General features: G+C 37.1%; 1 protein-coding gene across 1 annotated transcript in view; it reads right to left on the reverse strand.

Moving 5' to 3' along the window:
* Window positions 1-91: 91 nt before the first annotated feature.
* The window catches only part of PRUNE1 (prune exopolyphosphatase 1), a 54,811-nt gene continuing 32,561 nt past the window's right edge, over window positions 92-22,341 (reverse strand). Inside the window, exons 2-8 of the mRNA XM_051992711.1 lie at window positions 18,826-18,918; window positions 18,164-18,366; window positions 17,626-17,810; window positions 16,923-17,081; window positions 16,050-16,144; window positions 2,918-3,076; window positions 92-1,752 (exon numbers count right to left, since the gene is read on the reverse strand). Coding sequence (XP_051848671.1) covers window positions 1,327-1,752; window positions 2,918-3,076; window positions 16,050-16,144; window positions 16,923-17,081; window positions 17,626-17,810; window positions 18,164-18,366; window positions 18,826-18,918 — 1,320 coding nt within the window. The 3' untranslated portion in view covers window positions 92-1,326. The remainder of the gene's footprint in view (window positions 1,753-2,917; window positions 3,077-16,049; window positions 16,145-16,922; window positions 17,082-17,625; window positions 17,811-18,163; window positions 18,367-18,825; window positions 18,919-22,341) is intronic.

Genomic DNA, 22,341 nt, shown 5'->3' on the forward strand with positions numbered 1-22,341 from the left:
GAGAATGGGAAAATGTTCCCACTTCCCATTCTCAAGTGAAAATTGATGGAGAAAAGACAGAAAAATAAAGGGACAGATAAAAGATAAAAAGTTGGAGGAAATCTTAGGGATCATTCAATGAATGTTATTTCATTTTACATAGGAAGAAACAGACATTCAATAAGGTTGACTGATACCCACAGTCAAGACCTGGGTTTTCTTTTTTTCTAACTTTTTGTTACAAGGGATGGTTCACTGGGTAGAAAAGTGAGGTGGGATATATTCATTAATGTAAAAACAAATTCAGATGTAAATACAAAGGGCATCCATAAAAATAAAACCCAAAGTCAGTAGAAATCAAACCTCCTGACTTTATGTCCAATTCTTCCACAACATCAACTGTTCTTATAAATGAAGAGGGAAGAATACTGACAAAGAAACATAAAAGAAAATGATGGCAAAGGAAGAAAGAGAGAAACAAGAGACAGATGAGAGATAGACACACAAAGAGATGAACCACTGCTTCAGTTTTACTGTTGAGAAAAAAGTGTCTTTTAAAGGTGACAATAATTCACTGATTACCTCTCAAAGGTGTGAACAGATGCTAATCTTTAAGAACCCCTGGCACTCTGGAAAAGGGGATCAGAAGAACCCTAAAGCCTGGTAACCTGCTCAGTAAAGTGTCACTAATTATGTAACCTCGAGTACAATGCTCTGCAATGCCAGAGAAAGTCCACAGCCAATTTTATGGAACCAGTTAAAAGGAAATTTAACTTCTGAGTTAAATACTATCATCTCAATCGCGGCAGAAAGAAAAATCATGCTCCTAGGTATCATAACTAGACTGAAAATTCAGTTTCCAAAGCCCCACTGTTCTACCTAGCATGAAATTACACAAATACTTCCTGAACAAATAGATTTGTCCCTCAGTTACATGTGAATTACTCTGCCTTAGTTCAGATAGGGGTTGAGAGCATTGCTGGAGTTCACCTGATACCATTTATTTCTTCTTCCTCTTAATATCTATCTTTTCACAGGTCTCTGTCTGAGATGCTATATCCCTGGGTTGTAAAAGAGTGAGGTCAGTGCAGATTTCCCAGAATTAATCAATAAAGAACATTGTTGATTGGTGGCAAATTGATGGGGAAGGTAGAAAACCATCCCTACAGCCATTAGATCTCCTTTCACTTCCATCTCCTTACGCATCTATGTGAATAGTGTACCTGGGTCCTGGAGCAATGAAGAGAATCACAGAAATTCCCTATACATTCCAAATCATGCATTCAAGCTAGGCTGGGTACCTTCTCCCATTATGTTCTGCAACTTCCCCCATTCCCACCCCCTAGGTCACTTCTTCTTCTGGGGAGGACTGATAGAAGAACGTGCCATTGTGATCTGGCTACATTTCTCAAAGATAGCTTCAGCAGAGAGTTTAGGTAATCCCCGATCCAGAGGGCACTCATCTACTAGGCTGTTCATGGGTGTGGGGGGCAGCACAGGTTCCTCTTCATCTCGACTCATTTCAGGAATCAGGGTATTAATGGCTTTGTCCAGTTCATCATCCATCTGCTCCTGGGCTTCTGGCCCAGGCGTCCCTGAAGGTGTCTTCATGGCACTAGGATATGCCCATAGGGCATCTCTGAGGATGGGGAGAACTTTTTTCCTGGAAGCAAGAACATTTCCCTGGAAATAGGCCCTGAGATTAGGGTTGGGAGTTGGGGCTGGAGTCAGATTCAGAGGTGGACAGTGTGAACATTCCAAGGCTCCACAGATCTAGGGAAAAGGAGATAATGAAAGTAAATAAAGCTGAGTTTGTAAAATAGCCTCATCCTATAGACAAAATCTCGTGCTTGCGATTTTATGCCTCTTTCTAGATATGGAGAAAGAAGCAATTACCTGGAAAATAAACAAAAGACATCGTAGAGCTGGAATGAATAAAATGCAAGGGAAAGAGGATACAGTAGAACAGACTGAGAAGAATGAAAACCAGACTCCCAAGAGAGCAGGATGAGATACATGGTTTAGCACAATCTGGGAAGGGAGATAGAACAGCCTTGGACTCAATAATAGTAAGAGGAATGAAGGGAATTGGGGAATGCTTCCCCTAATACTCTGCCTTCAGAGACTGAAGCAAATCATCCAGCCTGGGCAGCTGGGAATAGGGGAAAGGGAGAGGGAGAGAGGGAAAAAGAGAGAGAGAAGAGGGAGCGAGAGAAAGAGAGAGGGAGAAAAGGAGGAAGAGAGAGGGAGAGAAAAACCAACCAAAAAAAGTATGGATATACCTTATTTAAGTGAATAAAACTATTTGGTTATGATTAGATCAGTCTTTAGCATCTCATATGGCTATAAGACTCCCTTTGCCTTCTGTATACTTAAAAATTTTCCGACTTGATCAATAACCATCAAGAAATGAGAAAAGGGCCAGATGAAGCCAGGTGGTTAATAAGATGATGAAAGGTGCCAAGTCAACCCTCTTAAAACCCTTTCTGTAAGAATCTTATCCTATGTTTCATAATCTAAATCATTCTTTCATGGTGAGGAAAATTCACCTGAATTTTACAGGGGATAGTATAGAATCAGATATAGAAGGAAGCAAGTGAGATCTGAATGGGGAGATACTTTGGGGGATACAGTTAAGGGATGAGTGGCTAAGTAAAGAGTAGAACCCAGACCTGATTATAAATTTAGAATAGCTCTATTCAAATAGATTTAAAGTTTCCCAAAGGAAGAGACTCTAATTCACATTTCTATTGTAACCTTTCCTGCCATCAATAGCCAGGAGAAGAGTATAAATTCTGTAACATTCCAAACAAAAAAATCAGGATCTAATTCAAGGGGGCTTTCTGTACACAGGACCAACTCAGGGTAGAGAAGGGCTGCCAAAAGAGCTCCAAATTCTATGTTAGACAAAAGTTAGATTGAAAGGCTACAGACTCACAGTACTCTGCAGGTCCATGCTAGGACAGAAAACAACCAGATGCCTCACTGGCTCATTATGAGGGTTGAAAGTGATCGTCATCGCAACAAGGGCATCATAGCCATGAGCTCGGCAGAAGGCATCCAGCTCTGCTGTAAGGTTGGATCTCTGAAGGAAGACCTGGGAAAGAAAAAAAAAGGGAGGGAGATGTAAGAACTACACAAAGGCACTCACCAATAACAAGCTCCTATTTTCATGTAGTAGGCTAATCTACAAAGAAAATTACCTAATGTGTACAAATATTTATTGAGTAGGTACTATGTATCCTATTATGCATATTAAGCTATGAATAGTACAATTGGGGATACAAAGAAATTTGTCTGCAAGAAGCTTTTAAAATCTTAAAGTCAGTTTCTTATCCTCTAGATGCTTATATGCAAATAGAGAAATAATAATGCACACAAAGAATAGACATGAGAAATGTTCTTTGCAAATACATGTTCACTTTTTCAAAAGTTTTTAAATGAAAATTTAAGTCTTACTACACAAATGAACAAATAAAAACACAAATAAAGCCACAACCTCTGAATATTTAAAATACAATAGCTGATAATGTAATATATTTCTCTATCTGATCTTTTGTGTATATGTATACTTAAAATTTTGTTACTGTTATGTTTTTTTACATATTTGTAATCAATATGTACTTTGTTCTTATAATTCTTTATGCCAATTCATGTCTTCATATTTCTTGGTATTCGTCTATCAATTCTTAACAATATTTTTAATAATATAATACATTGATTGTATCTAGGATATACTGCAACATATTTAACATATATAGGACTGCTTGCCATCTTGGGGGGGGGGAGGAGGGAGGGAAGGGAAAAAACGAAACATAAGTGATTGCAAGGGATAATGTCGTGTAAAAATTATCCTGGCATGGATTCTGTCAATACAAAGTTATTATTAAATAAAATAAAATTTAAAAAAATAATAATAATAATATAATACATTGAAATATCACAATTTTATTGTTCAATCATTTCCCTGTGTTTTTTTTCTCAATGACATAAAACAAATGTGGAGGAATTACCCCCAAAGAAGCTGCTCATATACTTGATAGACTTTTAAATACCCTACCTAACACTAGGAAGACCCAACAGTTCTATGAACAGAAGAACACCAGAAGAAGAAACCTGATGGAGTCATAAATTTTCAAATTCTCAGTCTGGGTAACTGTAAATTCTCTACTGATGAGGTTTTGCCAAAGAAGGGTACATTACTCCAACTTAATTCCTATTATGCTATCTCTCCAATCCTGGTGAACAAGTTGCATACAGGTTTCTCCCAAACCTTAGCCCATATCCTAATTAGTAACCCCTTTCCACAGTTCTACTTGAACTTGGTTCACCTACAAACCACTTGGAATCCTTTGGCCCCCTATCTGTCCTCCATTCTTGAAGAGGACCAAAATGACATTTTGTGTGTGTAATATAGTGTGTAGACTGTGGCTGATCAGAACAATATGAACTTGGAATGCTCTGCTAGAGATTGGACACAAATAATCCCTGTGACCATTTGGATGGACTCTCAGTGAATTTTGCATTTTCTTTGCCCTAATTCAATTCTGCTTTGCTCATAGAACATCTCTGATGAGAGCATAACATGCTGGCAGTCCTGAGCCGGTGTCTCCCATATCTGAAATCAATTCTAAAATTCTTAAGAGAGACTTTGAAGATGTTCTTGTATCATTTTTTTTTTCTGACCATCTTGTTAGCACTTACCCCATGTGAGGTCTCCACAAAATAGGTTTTTCTGATAAGTACATTTAGCATTCAAATAGTGTGGCCAACCCAACAGAGTTGCATTCTCTGCAATAGTGTGAAAGCTTTGAAGATTAGTTCAAGAAGGACCTTGGTGTCTAGTATCTTCAGAATTTTCCTAAGATAATTCAAATGGAAGCAATTTGGTTTCATGATATGGTACTATATTATCCAAGTTTCATAGGCATACAACAGTTAGGTCAGTATAGCAGCTTCTCGATCTCCAGTTTGGTAGTCAGTCTTAATACCTCTTTTCTCCCACATTTTCCTTTGGAGTCTCCCAAACACTGAGTTAGCTCTGGTAATGCACGTATCAATCTCATTATCAATGTGTTAATCCCTGGAAAGTAGACTGCCAAGGTAAGTGAACTTATCTACAGCATTCAAAACTTCTCCATTTGCTGTTACTGATAGTTCCACATATGGATGATTATGTCAAAATTTGTTTGCTCAGAGAAGTTCATTAATATGCTACGTCAATTTAAAGATGGTATTTTTGCCCTGGTTCTGGACAATACTCCAGAGCTTTCCCAGTCACCAAGGAGGTGAAACAAGGCTGTGTGCTTGCCTCATGCTTTTTAGAGCATGTTTTCTGCCATGTTTTTAAATGCCTGCAATGAAAACAAACATGGCTACTGCCTAACAGTAAATTCTTTAGCTTGGAAAAGTGGAAGCCAAAACTAAAGTGGGGGGAGTGTTGGTGTGTGATTTTTTTTCTTTTTTGACCAATGACTACATTCAGTGCAGCCTACAAAGCTGAGATACAACAAAGTACGGTTAGATTCTCTGTTGCTTGTACTAATTTTGGCCTAACAATTAACTCTATTATTAATAAACATCATCACTCAACTCGGGTCTCTCCTGAAGACATTACAAGCCTTATTATCCTTTTCCCTAGTGATCATTCTTTCCTTTACTCATCCAAATTACAAGGCTAGGAAGCAGCTTTGTGTTTCACATAACCAGCTCTAGATCGTTATTCTTACACATCCTTCAATGGCCTTTCTTCTTTGGGGGTCAGTGAAAGTAGCCGCTACCACTTAGGCCTGAGCTCACTGTCTGGATCTCTTCACACATGCTACCTTAGCCTCATGCATCAGTACTTTTTTGCTCCTCTTCTCATGTTCTTTCTCCAATTAGAATATCAACTTATTTAGGAAAGAACTGTCATATTTGCTTGTTTTTTATATTCGTGGGACTTAGCAGATTGCCTGGTATGTAATAAGCACATAAAAAATAAATGGTCTCTATGTATCTAGCCATCTCTCTCTCCCTCCATCCATCTTTTAAGACCACCTGGTCATTCTTCCAGATCTTTCCAATTACTTTTGTATTTTGTGCCTCCTCTTCCCTACTATTATCCAATATTCCTGATGACAAATTCTCTTATAGCTCTATGACATAATTGCTTGATACCAATAATCTCTATGCTGCTTCTACTACACAAAAACATGGTTTTATCATCTTAAAAAAAAATTACAATCTTGAAATTCTTTCCTTCAAGCAAAATCTCACTTGTTAGCATGTTCTTACTCCTCAATTTTCTTTTTCTACCCTTATTTGTGTACATGCTCCATCAAATAATCAGCTCTTTAAGGGTCATAATGATTTCATTTTTTCTTTCTATCTGCCATATTTAGCATATAGTAGGCTCGTAAATATCTGTAAGATTGACATGAACCTCCTATCTTTCTGCCTCAAGGAACCACCAGAAGGTCAATTAAGAAGGAACTCAGACTGAGTGAAAGACAGTAATAATGTAAAAGAATTATGGAAAGGCTAGCAGGAAGCCAGATTTAGGTTTTAAAAGCCAGGTTAAGGAATTTATATTCCAGAAACCAAAGATAATCACTGAAGATTTCTGAATAGAGAAGTCAAACCCACATGAAGAAATTGGAGTAGGGACTAAACAGGGAATTTCATCTTGATCTGATTTCTGTTTTCTCTGGGACCTGCTCACTCTCATGAATTTTCAACTTTATTCTCACAATTGGTATCTTCCCACCTACCCACAAACACTTTCAGATCTCTTCAATCCAAAAAAAGTATACTTCTAAACCATTTAGCTCTTTTCACATTTTCCTTCTCTCCTTCATTGATAAACCTCTTAAAATGTGAATATTTTTAAGGGTCTAAAACTTCCTCTTTTATGTGCTTTTCTTGTGCATCACCTTCTAATTTCAATAATTCTTACAGCTTCAAGTACCACTATCATACATATGGTAGTGCACAAAACTCTTGACCTTCACCTCCCTTCTGAGTAATCTGCCAATCAGACACTTCCATCTGGGGCTGGAGTGCACTTATACCTCAAACTTAACGTGTCCAAACCAAGTTCTACATTTCATCACTACATAATGTATGTCATTGACACCACAATTCACTTTAGTCTTCCATGTTCATAGTCTCAGGATTATCTTTTTGATTTTTCCCCTTTCCCACACCTTCATTTGGTTACCCAAACTTCTTAATTCCATCCCTACAACATCTCTTGAACTCTATTTTCACTGCTATCATTTAACTGGCTTACTATATTTCTTTTCCTTAATATATTAAGGCATATTTTCTTTAATTTTCCACATTTTTCTTTTTGCAACATGGCCAATATGGAAATGCATTTTGCATAACTTTGCATGCATAATACTATCCTATTTCTTGCTTTCTCAATGATTTAAAGAGGGGTTGGAAGGTGGCAGAGAATCTGGAACTGAACATTTTAAATAAGAATGTTTAAAATAAACTCAACTTGTGGGTCATTGGACAAAAATGTATAACATACCTATTATAGTTCTTGTTACTACTCTTATTTCTCCTCCAATCTGTTCTTTATACTCTGGACTGAATAATCTTTTCTTTTAAAATAAAATTATTTTTTAATAAGCATTCCTTTCCCTTCCAATTTAAAAGAATAAAAAACAATCATTATTAACAAATATACGGAATAATCTCTCAAAACGTACAAAGCCAGTCTTGTCATTCTTCTGTTCAAAAATCTTCAGAGGTTCCTTATTTCTCACCAAGGACAATGCCTGCCTACACCTCCCTGCTTACAGCATAAGGGCCTCTTCCAACTCAGTAGTATCTTCCTATCAGGCTCATCTTGAATGTAATCTGATGTGTAGCAGCTTCAGTCTTGGGGACTTCCCAATGTATATCTGTGGATCTTTGTGCTTTGCCAGGGTTTTCCCCAGAAACACTAGAATTTGGCTTATATATGATAGTTCTTAGAGCTCATGTGAAAACTTAGGGTAACAAAATATTGAACATACACCAGACTTTAATTAATCATACACACATACAAAAGACAAGACTACTTTACATTCTCTCTAGTAGGTCACACCTTCTCTAGGAACCTTGCTAGTCCTACAGAGTCCTACCCTGAGACTGAAATTGTTCTGTCAGAATTCAACAATTCTCTTCACCAGTGAGTTCCACTTATACCATCCTTCAAACAATGCTACAATGAAGTTGAGACCTGATTCCTTACCCTTCCTTCTCATGGAACAAAGACTCTGGGTTAATGCCCAAAGTGTGCTGTGGCCACAGGGAAGATATAAAGATCAAAAGGACTTTAATCACCCTACATGTAAAGTCTATGAGAACAATCATGACAGACACTGAATTCACACATTATTGACATTTTGACCTTGTTAAGGGAATTTTACCTTGTAAAGGAAACACTGGCATCAATACTAGAACAAATTAGAGAATAACAACATTTCAGAAATTGAAAAGCCTTCAGATCCTGATCTATATTCTATCAAAAAAAATAAAATAAAATCCTGCTACAGCCTCTTTCTGAAGCCTTTCATTAAGAAGCTCACCATCTCCCAAATTAGCACATTCTACTTTGGAATTGCTTCAATTCCTGGAATGTTTCCCCTAACATTTCATTTAAATCCTTGCAACTTCCATTCATAGCCCGTAGGCCCTTTGGGGCAAAAAGAGTTTGATGTTCGAAGTTTGGTGCTTCTTCCACATGACATCATTTTCAAAAACTTGAAGATAGCAATCATGGTGCTCCTAAGACTTGACTTTTCTATGCTTCAGTCTATCTTTATGGCAGGATGGCATGGATTCAAGGCCCTTTATTCTTTATTCTGTTTTTCTTCTTATAGACATTTTTCAATGTCTTTTCTTTAATATATTTCCAGATCTAGATACACTGTTAGAAGTTAGGAGATTAGAAACAGCAAAAAAAAAAAAAAAAAAAAAAAAAAAAAAATCTCTTTCCTAATCTCTTTAAGATACTCCAAAGCTATGTTTAGCTTTAGTATTCTGGCTGCCATACTGCATTGTTGGTTCATATCACACTGGTAACATAATGAAACCCCCAAATCTTTTTTTTTCAAAATGCTAACCCTACCTCTTCCATCTTATACTCATAATTTTTAAAATCCAAATATATGACCTCAAATTTATCCTTATTAAATTTCATCTTATTAGATTAGCTCAGTGTTCTAGTCAATTATGATCTTTTGGGATCCTAATTTTGTTAAGTATTTTAGCTATACTTCTTAGTTTTGTGTCACCTATAACCACGAGTATGTTGTCTATGTTTCTGTTTAAATCACTGATTAAAAAAATAACAAACAGCATTGGACCAACCATAGATCCAAGGGCACTCCATCAGAGGCATCCTTCTGGTCCAATAGAATCATGTTTGTCAATTCAACAGAGTAATGAAGTCTTTCAAAGTTGTTTTTCTTAATAATATTAATATTGTATAAACTGTTCTCTTGGTTTTGCTCACTTCACCCTTCATTAGTTCACAGAAGTCTATTTAATTTTTTTTCATAGCAGCCTACTTTGTCTCATTTTACAGCAAGAATATTCTAATACATTCACATACCATAATTTGTTTAGCTATTTTCCCAATGGATGGCTACCTTGTTTCCAGGTTTTTGCTACTATAAAAAGTTGTAACACATATTTCTATGATAATTTGCTCTTGATGAAACTTTCCTTTTTTTAGATATTCACTAACTATAACTTTTACATTCTATTACCTTCTAGCATTTTCTTAGGAATCAATTAGTAACTCATAGTTTGCAAATATTATTGTCTTCCCTTTTCTGAAAATTAGGACATTTGTCCTTCCCCACTTTTGTCATATCTTTCCTATTCTCCATGATCTTTTAATTACATTGACACTGGATTGGCAATTATACTTGCCATTTCTTTCAGTACCCAAAAAAGCAGTTCACCTGAGCCAACTATCTTAAATTCATTCAGACCAGGTAGGTGATCTTTTACTACTTAACTATTTTTTTGGAATAACAATTCCTGGTAAGGTATTTTTATTCAGTATTTTTCTAACCAAATGTTCCTCTCTTTAGAAGAGAAAACAGATGAAGTGAGCTACTCTGTCTTCTTGGCAATAAGTTACCATTGTCCTCCATCACCCCAAGTAGCAGTCCTAGTCCTTCTTTAATACTTCCTCCCCTCAATATAGCAAAAACATAAGTCTCTTCCTGCAACTTTCTTTAACTTTTGCTATCCTTAGCTTATTCTCACCAATCTCATTTTGATCCTCTTCACTCCTGACAATTTTCTCCAGCACTATACCATACTTTTATATTCATTTCATTATTTGCTTTTCCTTCCTCCCTCCTCTCCTTTTTCTACATATATCTTTTGAAAATAAAAAAAATCTAAGCGGAATTCCTATTTTCCTTTCTTTGGAGTCGGTTCCCTTTTTGTGTCTTCAAAATTTCATTCTTGAGAATCTTCCATTTCTTCTGGGCTTTTTCTGTAAAATTTTAGTCCATGGGATCATCCTCATCCTGACTGTGCAGGCAATCAATCAAAGAATAACTATTTATTAAATGCCTACTATGTGCCAGGCACAGTGCTAAGTAGTAAGGATACAAAAAAAGATCAAACATAGTCCCTGCCCTCAAGAAGCTCACAACAAGCGAACAAATGTGTAGAATGAACAGAAAATAATTAAGAGAAAGAAAACAGTAGAATTAAGATGGATTTTAGATGACATTTAAAGGAAGCCAAGAAGACTGAAAAGGGAGAACATTCTGGACATGGAGGATAGAGAAAATACCTAGAGCTAAGGGATAGAGTGTCTTGTTTATGGAATAACCAGAAGACCAGTATTACTGGACTGAAGTGTACTTGACAGGGAATAAGGTATGAGAAGATTGGAAAAGTAGGAGAATGCTTTGTTACGAAGGGTTTAGAATATGAAACTGAGCATTTTTCTTTTGATCCTGGAAGCAACACGGAATCACTGGAAGTTGTTGAGTAGAATGGGGGGATTTGGGAATATTTACCATAGTCAGACCCCATGCTTCAGGAAAATCACTTTACTGGCTGAAAGGATAGATTGGAAGGGGAAGAAACCTGAGGCAGGAAGAGCCACCAACAGGTTATTGTAATAATCCAGGCATCAGATGTTGAGGAATATATTAAAGTTGCAGAGGGGAAATGAAGAGGCCAATAGATTGTGAGACTCATTAGCTTAGAGATTAAAATGATAGAAAAATTTAAAATGAATCCATGGGAGTTGATGAGATCACCAAGTGAATTAGTATAGGAGGAGAAAAGAGGGCTCAGGACAGAGCCCTATGGAACAACCATAGCTAGAAAACATCACAAATGAAGATTTGGCAAAGGAGACAGAGAAGGAACAGTAAGGGAAATTAGGACATCCTTAAGACTCACAGAAAAGAGAATATTAAGGAGGAGAGAATGATCAATAACATCAAAGACTGCAGAAAATGAGGACTAAGAAAAGGTTATTGGATTTGGCAGCTGAAATCACTGGTAACTTTGAAAAGAATAGTTCCAGTTGACTGATATGAGTTCGGAAGCCCTATGTTTGTCCTTTGTTCTCAAAGAGGACCATGACATCAGGAAGGAGATGCCATGACATGCAAGTGAATTGGATTTAAGTGAGGAAGGTTGGCAAGGTCACCTGCTTTACTTTCTCTTCCAAAGCCATCTGGGTCTAGTAGCAAAATATAGATTAGAACAATTAGAGATGGTCCCAGATGAAGTTGGAGACCTTGATCTTTTTAAGCTAAGCTCTTTAACAGGTTTCAGTTTGGGCAATACCCATTCAGTGATTAAGGCTAAATGAGGCACAGAATGGCCTCTTTTACCTAGTCAAAAAAAAAACACAAATAAATAAAATCTGGGAGGGGAAGCCTCTTGAGGTTTCTAGCCCAAACAGATGTCACTTAATACCAGAACTGTTGAACCAATGTGGGAAGCCCTACTGACAAAGTTAAGAAAAGACTGAGAGCCTAGGAAATGGAAGCACCTATTTTTTTTTTTTTGACAAGTGCAAAACCTTTTATTTCAATTTTTCCCCTCCTCCCTCCCACCCTCCCCCAGCTTGCAGGTAGACCAATACATGTTAAATATGTTAAAGTATATGTTAAACACAATATATGTATACATATCCATACAGTTATTTTGCTGCACAAGAAGAATCAGATTTTGAAATAATGTACACATAACACGTGAAGGCAATAAAAAACGCAAGTGGACAAAAATAGAGGGATTGGAAATGTTATGTAGTGGTTCACACTCATTTCCCAGAGTTCTTTTGCTGGGTATAGCTGGTTCTATTCATTATTGAACAAATGGAAATGATTTGGTTCATCTCATTGCTGAAGAGAGCCAATCCATCAGAATTGATCATCATATAATAGTGTTGTTGAAGTATATAATGATCTCCTAGTCCTGCTCATTTCACTCAGCATCAGTTCATGTAAGTCTCTCCAGGCCTTTCTGAAATCATCCTGCTGGTCATTTCTTACAGAACAATAATGTTCCATAACATCCATATATCACAATTTATTCAGCCATTCTCCAATTGATGGGCATCCACTCAGTTTCCAGTTTCTGGCCACTACAAAGAGGGCCACCACAAACATTCTTGCATATGCGGGCTCCTTTCCCTCCTTTAAGATCTCTTTGGGATATAAGCCCAGTAGTAACTCTGCTGGATCAAAGGGTATGCACAGTTTGATAAATGGAAGCATCTATTGCAGATAGCTTTCTCAAGGAATTTGGCTCAAAGGGCAAGAGAGCTTTGTGGCATCAGAGGGAATGGGAGGATTAAATGAGCATTATTTAAGGGTAAAGAGATGTGGGTATGTTTCTAGGCATTAGGGAAGCCAGGGAGTAAACAAGAAAAAGCTAAAGATGGGTGAGGGAGTAGGGAATGACAGAAGAAGGAATCTGCTAGAGGAGAGGGGATGGAATGGGATCACTTGGACATACAGAGGAGGTCTTCTTGACTAGGAGAAGGGCCATCTCTTGATGTTGTAGTAGCAGTAGTAGCAAAAGCTAATGTATATATATATAAAACTTACCACATGCCAGGTACTGTGTTAAGAAGGTAATATGGCAGTATTATAGCAGATAGTGTTGGGTCTGGAATCAGGAAGACTTCCTGATTTCAAATGTAGTCTCAAACGTACTAGCTATCTGGCCCTGGTAAGTTACTTAAATTTTTAAAATTTTTATTTTTAACCAATGAACTGGAGGAAATGGCAAACCACTCTAATACCTTTACTAAGAAAATCTAAGCATAATGACATAGTGGACAGAGCTTTGGTCCTAGAGTCAAGAGAACTTAAGTTCAAATCCAGACTCAGATAATTGACATTTACTGGCTATGTGACTCTGGGCAAGTCACTTAATCCTGATTGCCTCATAAGAAAAAAAAAAAAAAAAGAAAGAAAAAGAGAAAAAAAAAAGAAAACTCTTAAGTGGGATCGAAAAGGGTCAGACACTGAACAACTGTGTTAAGTACTTTCCAAATATCTCATTTGATCCTCCCAAAACCCTAAGAGGCAGGTGCTAGTATCATCTCCCCTGCACAGATGAGAAAACTGAAGCAAATATGGATTAAATGATTTGCCCAGAGTTACCCAGGAAGTGTTTGAAGTCTTTCTGAGTGCTTTATCCATAGCACTACCTACTTGTTCTTGGCAGAAATCACTGAATGAGACGAGATGAGAAGAGAAGAGGCAGCTCTCAGTGACTGGCCTGCATTTTTTCAGTAAAAAATGAAGAAAGGTTCTCAGCTGAAAAGATGGTAGAGGGAGAATTAATAGGAGGTTTGAAGTGGAATGAAAAGTTATGGAAGAGCCATTGTGGAGATGGAACAGTGAGTTTTCACATCAGGAAAATGTGGAAGGATTGCCAAGCAGCAGTGAGAGCAGAACTGAGTTTCTATAACAAATTTAAAGTGGATCCAAACAAAACAATTGAATGATTTTCTCATCTTCATTCAGCAGCACATGTGTGAGCTCCAAGGCAGGAGATGGAAGAAGTAATCTTAAAGGTTTGCCAAAGCTCAACTGGCACTTTGATAAGGGGACAAAAGATTAAAGAGAAGAAGAAAGGGTAGAGTTGAACTGGTTCACTAAAGGGTCAAGGAGGTGAAAGGAAGAGAGTGTGGCTAGTGCAGGGAAATGGTCTAGGAGAAAATTAGAGAACAAGAAAGGTCTCAGTGAGGATAAGAAAAGAATTTGGTGATGGAAAGCAGAGAAAATAGATTGTAATCAGGTAAGAAAATTTCAGAGTTGACGTCTTTGTGAATGACAGCAGAATCAAAGATATGACTATCTTTGTGTGTGGATAAAGTAAAGTGGAGTAACCATTGTGAGAAATTAGTTAAGGAGCTAGGAGGATAGGGTGGTGTTTGAGAGAACTGAGCACTTATGTATGTTGAAGTTCCCTAGCCTAAGAGAAAGGGAGGGACCTGGAGGTAGGTAGACAACAATTATCAAGAGTTTGATTGGCTAATCTCCAAGGAGGATTAGGTTAATGACTGATGATGGTGGAAAGAAACCTGAAAGTGACAAAGGGGAAGGAGTATTCCAATTCCCCCGCCTTGACTAGTAAGTTGAAACAATGAATAAAATTGCAGCCAGTGCTGTAAAAGGTGGCCAGAGAGGCTGTATCATGTGGGGGAAGAAGTGGAAAAGGAATATTTAAGATAAGCACAAGTTAAATGACTATGGGTAGGTATTCCAGAGGTCACAAGGGAAGGGTTGAGTAGATTTACAGTGCAACATGGTGGGGGTAGGGACGGGGTTAGGTTAAAGGGAATGGGAATAAGGGATTGGGTAGTGTGGAAGAGGGAATGAGATTTGGATGACAACCTACAAAGGTACAGAATCACCAGGACATGTAAAATATGACCAGGTGGAAGACTGAATTTTAGAAAGACTGAACTCAGAATTTTAAAGTTACTATTATTATAATGTAAGGGTAAAGCCAGCTAGGTAGAACAGCAATTAGAGTGCTAGGTCTGGAGTCAGAAAGATCTATATTCAAATACTGCCCACCACACATTATTAGCTACATGATCCTGGGCAAGCCACTTAAATTCTGTTTGTCTCAGTTTCCTTTTCTGTAAAGTGAAGATAATAGCTCTTACCTCCCAGTGCTCTTCTGAGGATCAAAAGAGATAATAGTGATAAAATGCTTGGCACAGTGTCTGATGCTTGGTAAGACATTAATAAATGTGTGTTCCCTTTCTTTCCCCTTCCTTTTTAGAATCTTAGGCAATTTAAGTGAAGAAGCAAGAACTTAGAGAAGGGGTCATGACATTCTACTACCCTAAGGCAGGGAACTAGGTTGGAGACTTGATGGAATGACACTTGCTCCTGATATTTCAGCATTGAGAGATAGATATGTTGGAATAGAGTTTCTAATTCTCCCATACAAGCTGGAAAGCAGTAAGGAGAAAGCATGAAGTAGAAGGCTTTTCCTCTTCCCACTCCACTGAGGCTGGAGATCAAGCAGAAGATAGTAGGAAGGAAAAGCTGCTTACCTTTCCTTTTATTTCCTCTCCTCTACCCTCCAAAGCAGCTAGATTGCACTGGAGAAACGGCTCCTTGGAACAAAACCTCACCATTTTTTAACTGAAATTTCTTCCATTGTAATTGTGTAATTGCTAATCTTAGAACACCATACTCAATGAAGAATCAAAATTTCAGACCATCCAAAGGACAAAAGGAGGGAAAAATAATGATTGTAAATACTGTGACATATATCCAAGGTTGTATATTCATGAAATGGCATAAGCAGTCCTCCAATAAACAGGATTGCTGACTGACCTAGAGCCACAAACTAATGAAAAACTCAGAGCTCTGTCGTGTGTAAAATGAGGTGGATAGATTAAATGATTTCTAAGGTCCCCTTTAGAGTTAATACTATATGATTCTCTAACACTTATCATCAAATACATCAAGTGTAATTTGAGGTTTCCGGGGAAGGATACATGAAGCATTGGTTTGTCTCCTCCATACCTATTCTGAGTAAACTCCCTTATACCTGGATTTTACCTCCAAATCCATGTATATTGCACTAATGGCCAGCATGGTACCATCCCCAGAGATTGTCTTCAAATCCTTTCTCAGCATCTGCTCTGTAGTCAGCCCTGGAAAGTGGACAGGCAAAAAGTGAAGGTATGGAATGAAGAAGCTAAAGGAAGAGTAGAGGGCTCTAAGACCAAGAAACTTCAGTCAGATAAAGGGCTAGGACTATTGAGAGGGTATAAAGGAACAGTACAATGGGAGTGAATGTGCAAGATAAAGGAAAAAAACCACCCCCAAAATGACATATAATAAATTTGGCTACCTCTAATGTTAACACTGTAAAAAGAAAAACAGAGATTGTTTCTGAGCAATTTTGAGCAGAATCTAACAAATAATCTCAAAGTTAAAAAAAAAAAGTTTGAAAAATGGGTATATTACTATAAATGGCTAGGCATTAACTTTATTCTTCTCTTGGATTAAAAGCAAGTACTCAAACCCACTTCTATTCCCTACCCAATCCATCCCTTAGTATTCTATCTCACCTATAAACTCAAGTTAATACATAATTTACTTACTTTAAAATGTTCTGTTTTCCTGATTAGACAGAGAACTCCTGGGTGAGGGGAACTTATTTCTTAATACAAACTCACCCAACACATATACCACAGGTATCAAGAAGACACCTAGCTGCTAGACAAATATTCCTTATTGACTAATTAAATATCAGTCTCATTCAAAACCTGGTTCCTTTCTGGCTTGTATTTACCCTATATTTATAGCCTACATTATCTCTAAGATTTCGCAACTGTCCCAAAGCATGACAACAGAACAGAGGAAGAGTTTGCCACTGGCTACCCACTTACAAAACCTAAGAAGGGAAGTCGGCTTAATGTTTCATACCTGATACATCAAACTTTGCTTTCTGCAGGGACTCAAAGATGTTGCTCCTATTAGGTAGGTCTGGAAATTGGGCTTCTAGCTGTGCCACATACTTGGAATCTTTTGGAGTAACCTTGCCAGCTTCAGGGGCCATGTTAACACAATCCAAGATTATGGTCCCTGTAAGAAAGAGGAAAATTGATAGCTGAAATTCTGCCTTCACACACTACCCTAAACATTTTCTTCAACAAACTGAACATATAGCATTGGAAAGAGTGGAGTAAAACCACTAGAAAAAAAGAGCTGGCAAGTACTGTGTTGATTTTTTTTTCTCCTTCACTTATAAACTTAAGATTTTCTGAAATCCCAGAAACTCAGAAAGGAAAAAAAGATTTTGCAATAGAAGTGGAAATAAAGAGAAGCAGGACTGTTGCAGACTTGGAAAGCTTTTATCACAGGCAAAGATAGATGAGATTTCCCCCAAAGCAAAATAGACAACACCAAGTTAAGTTTAATACTTAACAGCTTGCAAAGATGCAGGTAGCTACTGCTGTTCCCTTCCCTGAAAATGTCTGAAAAGAAAATTACTCTATAAGCCTGAAGACAAATTTTGAACTCTAATATAGAAACCCCAATAAGCAAAGAGGAAAAAGGTCCTTTATTCTGTACTAAGATGACCTAAAGCTTCTCCCACACTTCGCCATACTTTCCAAAATGCCCTTACCATGCAGAAGTGCTGCAGTTTGCCAGTCCAAGATTTCTGGCTTCCCCTGAAGGATTCTCTCAGCTACCAGAGTGGCACAGGACCCCACCAGCTCTGCTGTTACATTGCATGGAGGGGAGTACTGATGCTCCAGAGGCCGGTGGTCCAACACCTCTGTTACAGCATTCTCTAGAGCTGCGTCACTGCTGTGAGGGTGGGGGAGAGAAAAGATAGGGATTATGGGAAAAAATTCCAGCAGTCTCCCTTAAAGGATTTTTAAGCTAATCTTCAAGGATTCTTAGCCCTTCTCCAAATCATCAATTCATCATCTCCTCAGTTCACTTGTATAATTCTTTTGGTAACTATTGTCAACTCTCAATTATACATAAGTAGTGTAAATATCTTACATACCATCTGTAGCAAGTATTTATTTTCAAAATGTCTTTCCTCTGCCTTTTAGAACACTTTCTGGGATGCCTCCCTCCAAAATCTACTTACCAGTTAAAAGTTTGTGCTTAGGGGCAACTTGATAAATACTGACAATAATTGTTACACTTACCTTGGGAGGACATGGTGGTCAACAAGAGAAAGGGTAAGTTTTCCAGTCTGGTGCAAAGCATGAAGATCAATTTCATCTCGGAAAATCAAGGAAGATTCTGGGATGTTAAATTCCGAAAGCATAAAGACACTATCACCTCTCAAGGCTAGCTCAGAGCGTGGGATATTTAAAACTGGCACAAAGGCTGCCTTGGACTCAGATGTCTGGATAGGAAGATGAAAAGAAATTTGGTGTATTAAAAGTAGATGGACGAATGGAAAGATGGAGTGTTTCTTGGTTACAAGGACATCACACACACACACACACACACACACACAGAATGAAAAAGAGCCAAAGCAGGCTGACATAACCTCAGGTTGAGAACCTTATTTTGTTACTATATATCATATTAGTCCTATTGTGAATTTTAAGTCACAGATATTTTTTCTGCTTGTTACTCCATATCTACATATTTGAAAGTACCATTCTTTTATATAGTGAAGACGTGAAAATCAATGATATGATAAATGACTTTGAAGTCTAAGTGCTAGAGGGAAAAGATAATTATTAGTATGTAGAAGCCTGGAAAAAATGGAATAAGAAGTGCCCAGCATAAGTGAAAAGCAAAATTAGGGAGACTTCTACTCTGAAGTGCTACAAGCAGCCATGCCTCAGGAACTCACACTTTCCAGGTAGTAGGCCAAGGCAAGAGCAGACACCATAGAATCCAAATCACAGGCTTCATTTCCCAATACAATATGCAGAGGTCGGGACTCCTGAAAAGAGTAAGGAGGCGGTTAGGAAGATAGAAGAAAGGGGCATTAGACAATATATTAAAACCTAGGCTATAACAAAAGCAATAATCAAAGAAAAATTTATATCTCTAAATTTGTCTATCACTAAAACAGAGAAGGATCAGGCCAATGAATTGGGAATGCAATTTTAAAAAGAACAAATTAAAAATCTCCAATTAAACACCAAATTGGAAATCTTAAAAATTAAAGTGCTGAGTGTGAAGATAACCACTGAATTAATAAATAAAACTAAAAACTAGTTTTATGAAGAAACAAACATTAAAATAGATAAACCATTGGTTAATATGATTTAAAAAGTGAAGTAAAACAAATCACTAGTATTTAAAAAATGCAATGAGTGAATATTAATTAAATCATTAATAAAGATAAAATCAAAGTAACTATAAGTAGTCCTTTCATAAAATATATTGTCAACAAATTTAATAATTTAAGTGAAATAATTTACAAAAATATGAAATAGAATATTTTTAAAAAACCTGTTTTAGAAAAAGAAATTGAAAAGGCCATAAATAAGCTTCCTAAGAAAAAAACATCAGGATCAGAAGGATTTACCAGTGAATTCCACCAAATATTAAAAGATCAACTAATTCCAAATACAATCTCAATGACTTAAGAAGGAAGACGGTTTCAACATCCAGAGATATAGCTAATAGAATAAAAATAGAAGTATGTATAGTACATCTATTGGTAGCCTTCATTAGAATGGGGTGAGGAGAGAGGGAAGAAAAAAAAAGTAAACATTACAGAGAACAAAATTTAAAGGAAGCACAAAAAACAGGGTAGCTTTGAAAATTATATGCAGCATTATATACTTTTTTTAAAAAGTAAACAGTACAAAATGGAAATTCATGCTTTTATATTGAATCCTCTTATGTTGATTGAGGACAATGTTCAGGATCTTTACCCATTTTCTTCTCCTTCCCTCTCTACACATAGGCATCTTTTGCTAAACCTTACTCTTCTTAAAACTTCTCTTTTTCCTCCAAACCCAAGTAGCACATGATCTCTTTCCTATATTTTCCATCTCTTCTCCTTTACTGGCTCCATCTCATTTCAATTATTAGGAGGGAAAATCCTTCCCTTGACCCTTCTACACAATCCACCTCCAGTCCCTCTCCCCTACACCTTCTCTTCTCAGAAAAAGAAATACTTTTTAGACAAAGTATTCTAAATCCAATACCATCACTTTTTCAAAGACTCATTCTCTCCCTAACCCTCTATATTCTGGCTTAGATGCTCCCTACTCTACAGAAATCATTTTCTTAAAAGTGACCTGATCAATGTTGTTATTCTGGCAAATTAATTAACCTCTCAGGGGCCTCACCAAATCTCTAAGAATATAAATTCAAGAACAGGGTGTGTTAAGGGACAGGTCAATTCTCTGAGAGCCTCCACAGCTGTGGATCATAACATCTGAAGGAGTTGCAGGGCAGCCTTTGCTGACACAGGTGTTGCAGACTGGGAATGAGATAAATTGGAGGCAGAGGGAAGAGGAGAGAGATCAGACAACACAACAGTTTCTCAGTCAGAGAGATCAGAGAACACAACTGCCTCTCAGTCTCCTTGTATCATCCTCTCACAAGAAGAGATCCATTCTGGATTGGATCTCTAGCAGCCACTGTCAGGTGGCTCCAACGTATTCCAACAAGGGTGGATATGCATAGGTAAAGTAGGTTTCCTTACTAGGAATAATTTGTAACAGTGAAATCATGTGTTTAAAAAAAAAAAGTTGGTAACTGATTATTCAGTTCAAAGGCCTTTTTCAATCCTCTTTCATTTGACCTCAGCAACTTTTGGCAAGGAGAAACAACCCATTCCTTACTGGTTTTCAGAGACTTCCCACTTTCCAGGTCCTCTTTTTATCTACTAGACCACTGGATCTCCTTCATAGGAAGTGTTTCCTTTTTCTAAGCCCCTTTGAGATAGATGTAGATACCTTTTCCCAGATACAGACCCATTTCAGCCTAGGGAATGACATCAACCCACTGGCTCATCTTTCTTTCCAAACTTGTTCTTTATGAATTAATCATCTCTGGGAGTAGCACTTGAAATCCTTATCCTTAGTAGGATCCCCTCTGACGATTCCTTCTCAATTGTTCAAACAATAAACACTAAGGACCCATTATGTACAAGGGATTTTTCCAGGTGCCAGGGATACAAGCAAAAGAAAATCTCTACTCACAAGTAATACAAGTTCATATATAAATATGTATGGCATAGATGTAAAGTAGATATATACAAATATAAAGTAATTCAATATACTTTATTGTGTATTTTTTTGGGGAAAGGAGAGCACTGGGGAAAGATCAGGAAAGACTTCTTGTGTAAAGGTGAAAAGAACTGGAAACTAAGGGAGTGGTTACTGGTTAGGGAATGACTGAATAAAATGTGATATGTGAACACAATATGAATTATAGTAGTGTTAGAAATGAAAAAAGGAATCATTTTGGAGAAAACCAAGAATTCTTGTTATCAGTTATGAACTGATACAGAGTAAAGTGAGCAGAACCAGCATAAATTACAAAACATTTAAATTTAATGAACAAAACAAAAAAAATTTACAAAAAAAAAATTTACAACAGTATTGTAAAAAGCAAAAATGTAAAAACTGATGAAATATGTACCCCACCACCAGAGAGATGAAGGATTCAGCATATAACAGGACATATATTTTTAGATATGGAGAGTAAAAGATATGGAGAATAAAAGTTGAAAACAGAAGGAATCACAAGCAAAGTTTCATGTTAAATGTATATAAAAAACAAAAAACAAGCAAGCTCTGCATAATGGAAATTTGAAGTTTCATATGCAATCCTCCTGTGCCACACTGTATATAGAAATGAAAAAAAAGAATGTGTTGCTTGATTTGCATAGAAATATATGAAGTAGAGGTAAAGACAGAGTGCATTTCAGGCATATGAGAGTGTCAGAACAAAGGTAGAGGTAGAAAGTGGAGCGAATATCTTGTCTGACTGAACTGCAGAGTGGAGGACAGAGTAATGTCTATTAAAACTTTAAAGATAGATTAGAGCCAGTTTGTAAAAGGTCTTAAAAGCTAAAAAGAGGAGTTAATGTACTGTCCTAGAGGCAGTAGGGACTCATAGGAAATGAATAAATATAGGAGTCAAGTGGTCAGATTTTCCCTTAAGGAAAATTACTCTGGTGGAGGACAGACTAGAAACAGGAATGAAGGAATAGTGAGACCAACAAGGAGCATATTAAAATAATCTATGTGAAAAGTGATGAAGGCCTGAACTAAGGTAGCAGCTATTCAAGTAAAGAAATTTTGAAGATGCCAGAGATGTGCATTGAGAAACAGCAATATCAGCGAGTGACTAGATATATGAGGTGAGGAAGAGAGAGTGTCATTGAGAATAATGAAAA

The sequence above is a fragment of the Antechinus flavipes genome, chromosome 4 (genome assembly GCF_016432865.1).
Source record: "Antechinus flavipes isolate AdamAnt ecotype Samford, QLD, Australia chromosome 4, AdamAnt_v2, whole genome shotgun sequence".
Classification (NCBI taxonomy): Eukaryota; Metazoa; Chordata; class Mammalia; order Dasyuromorphia; family Dasyuridae; genus Antechinus; species Antechinus flavipes.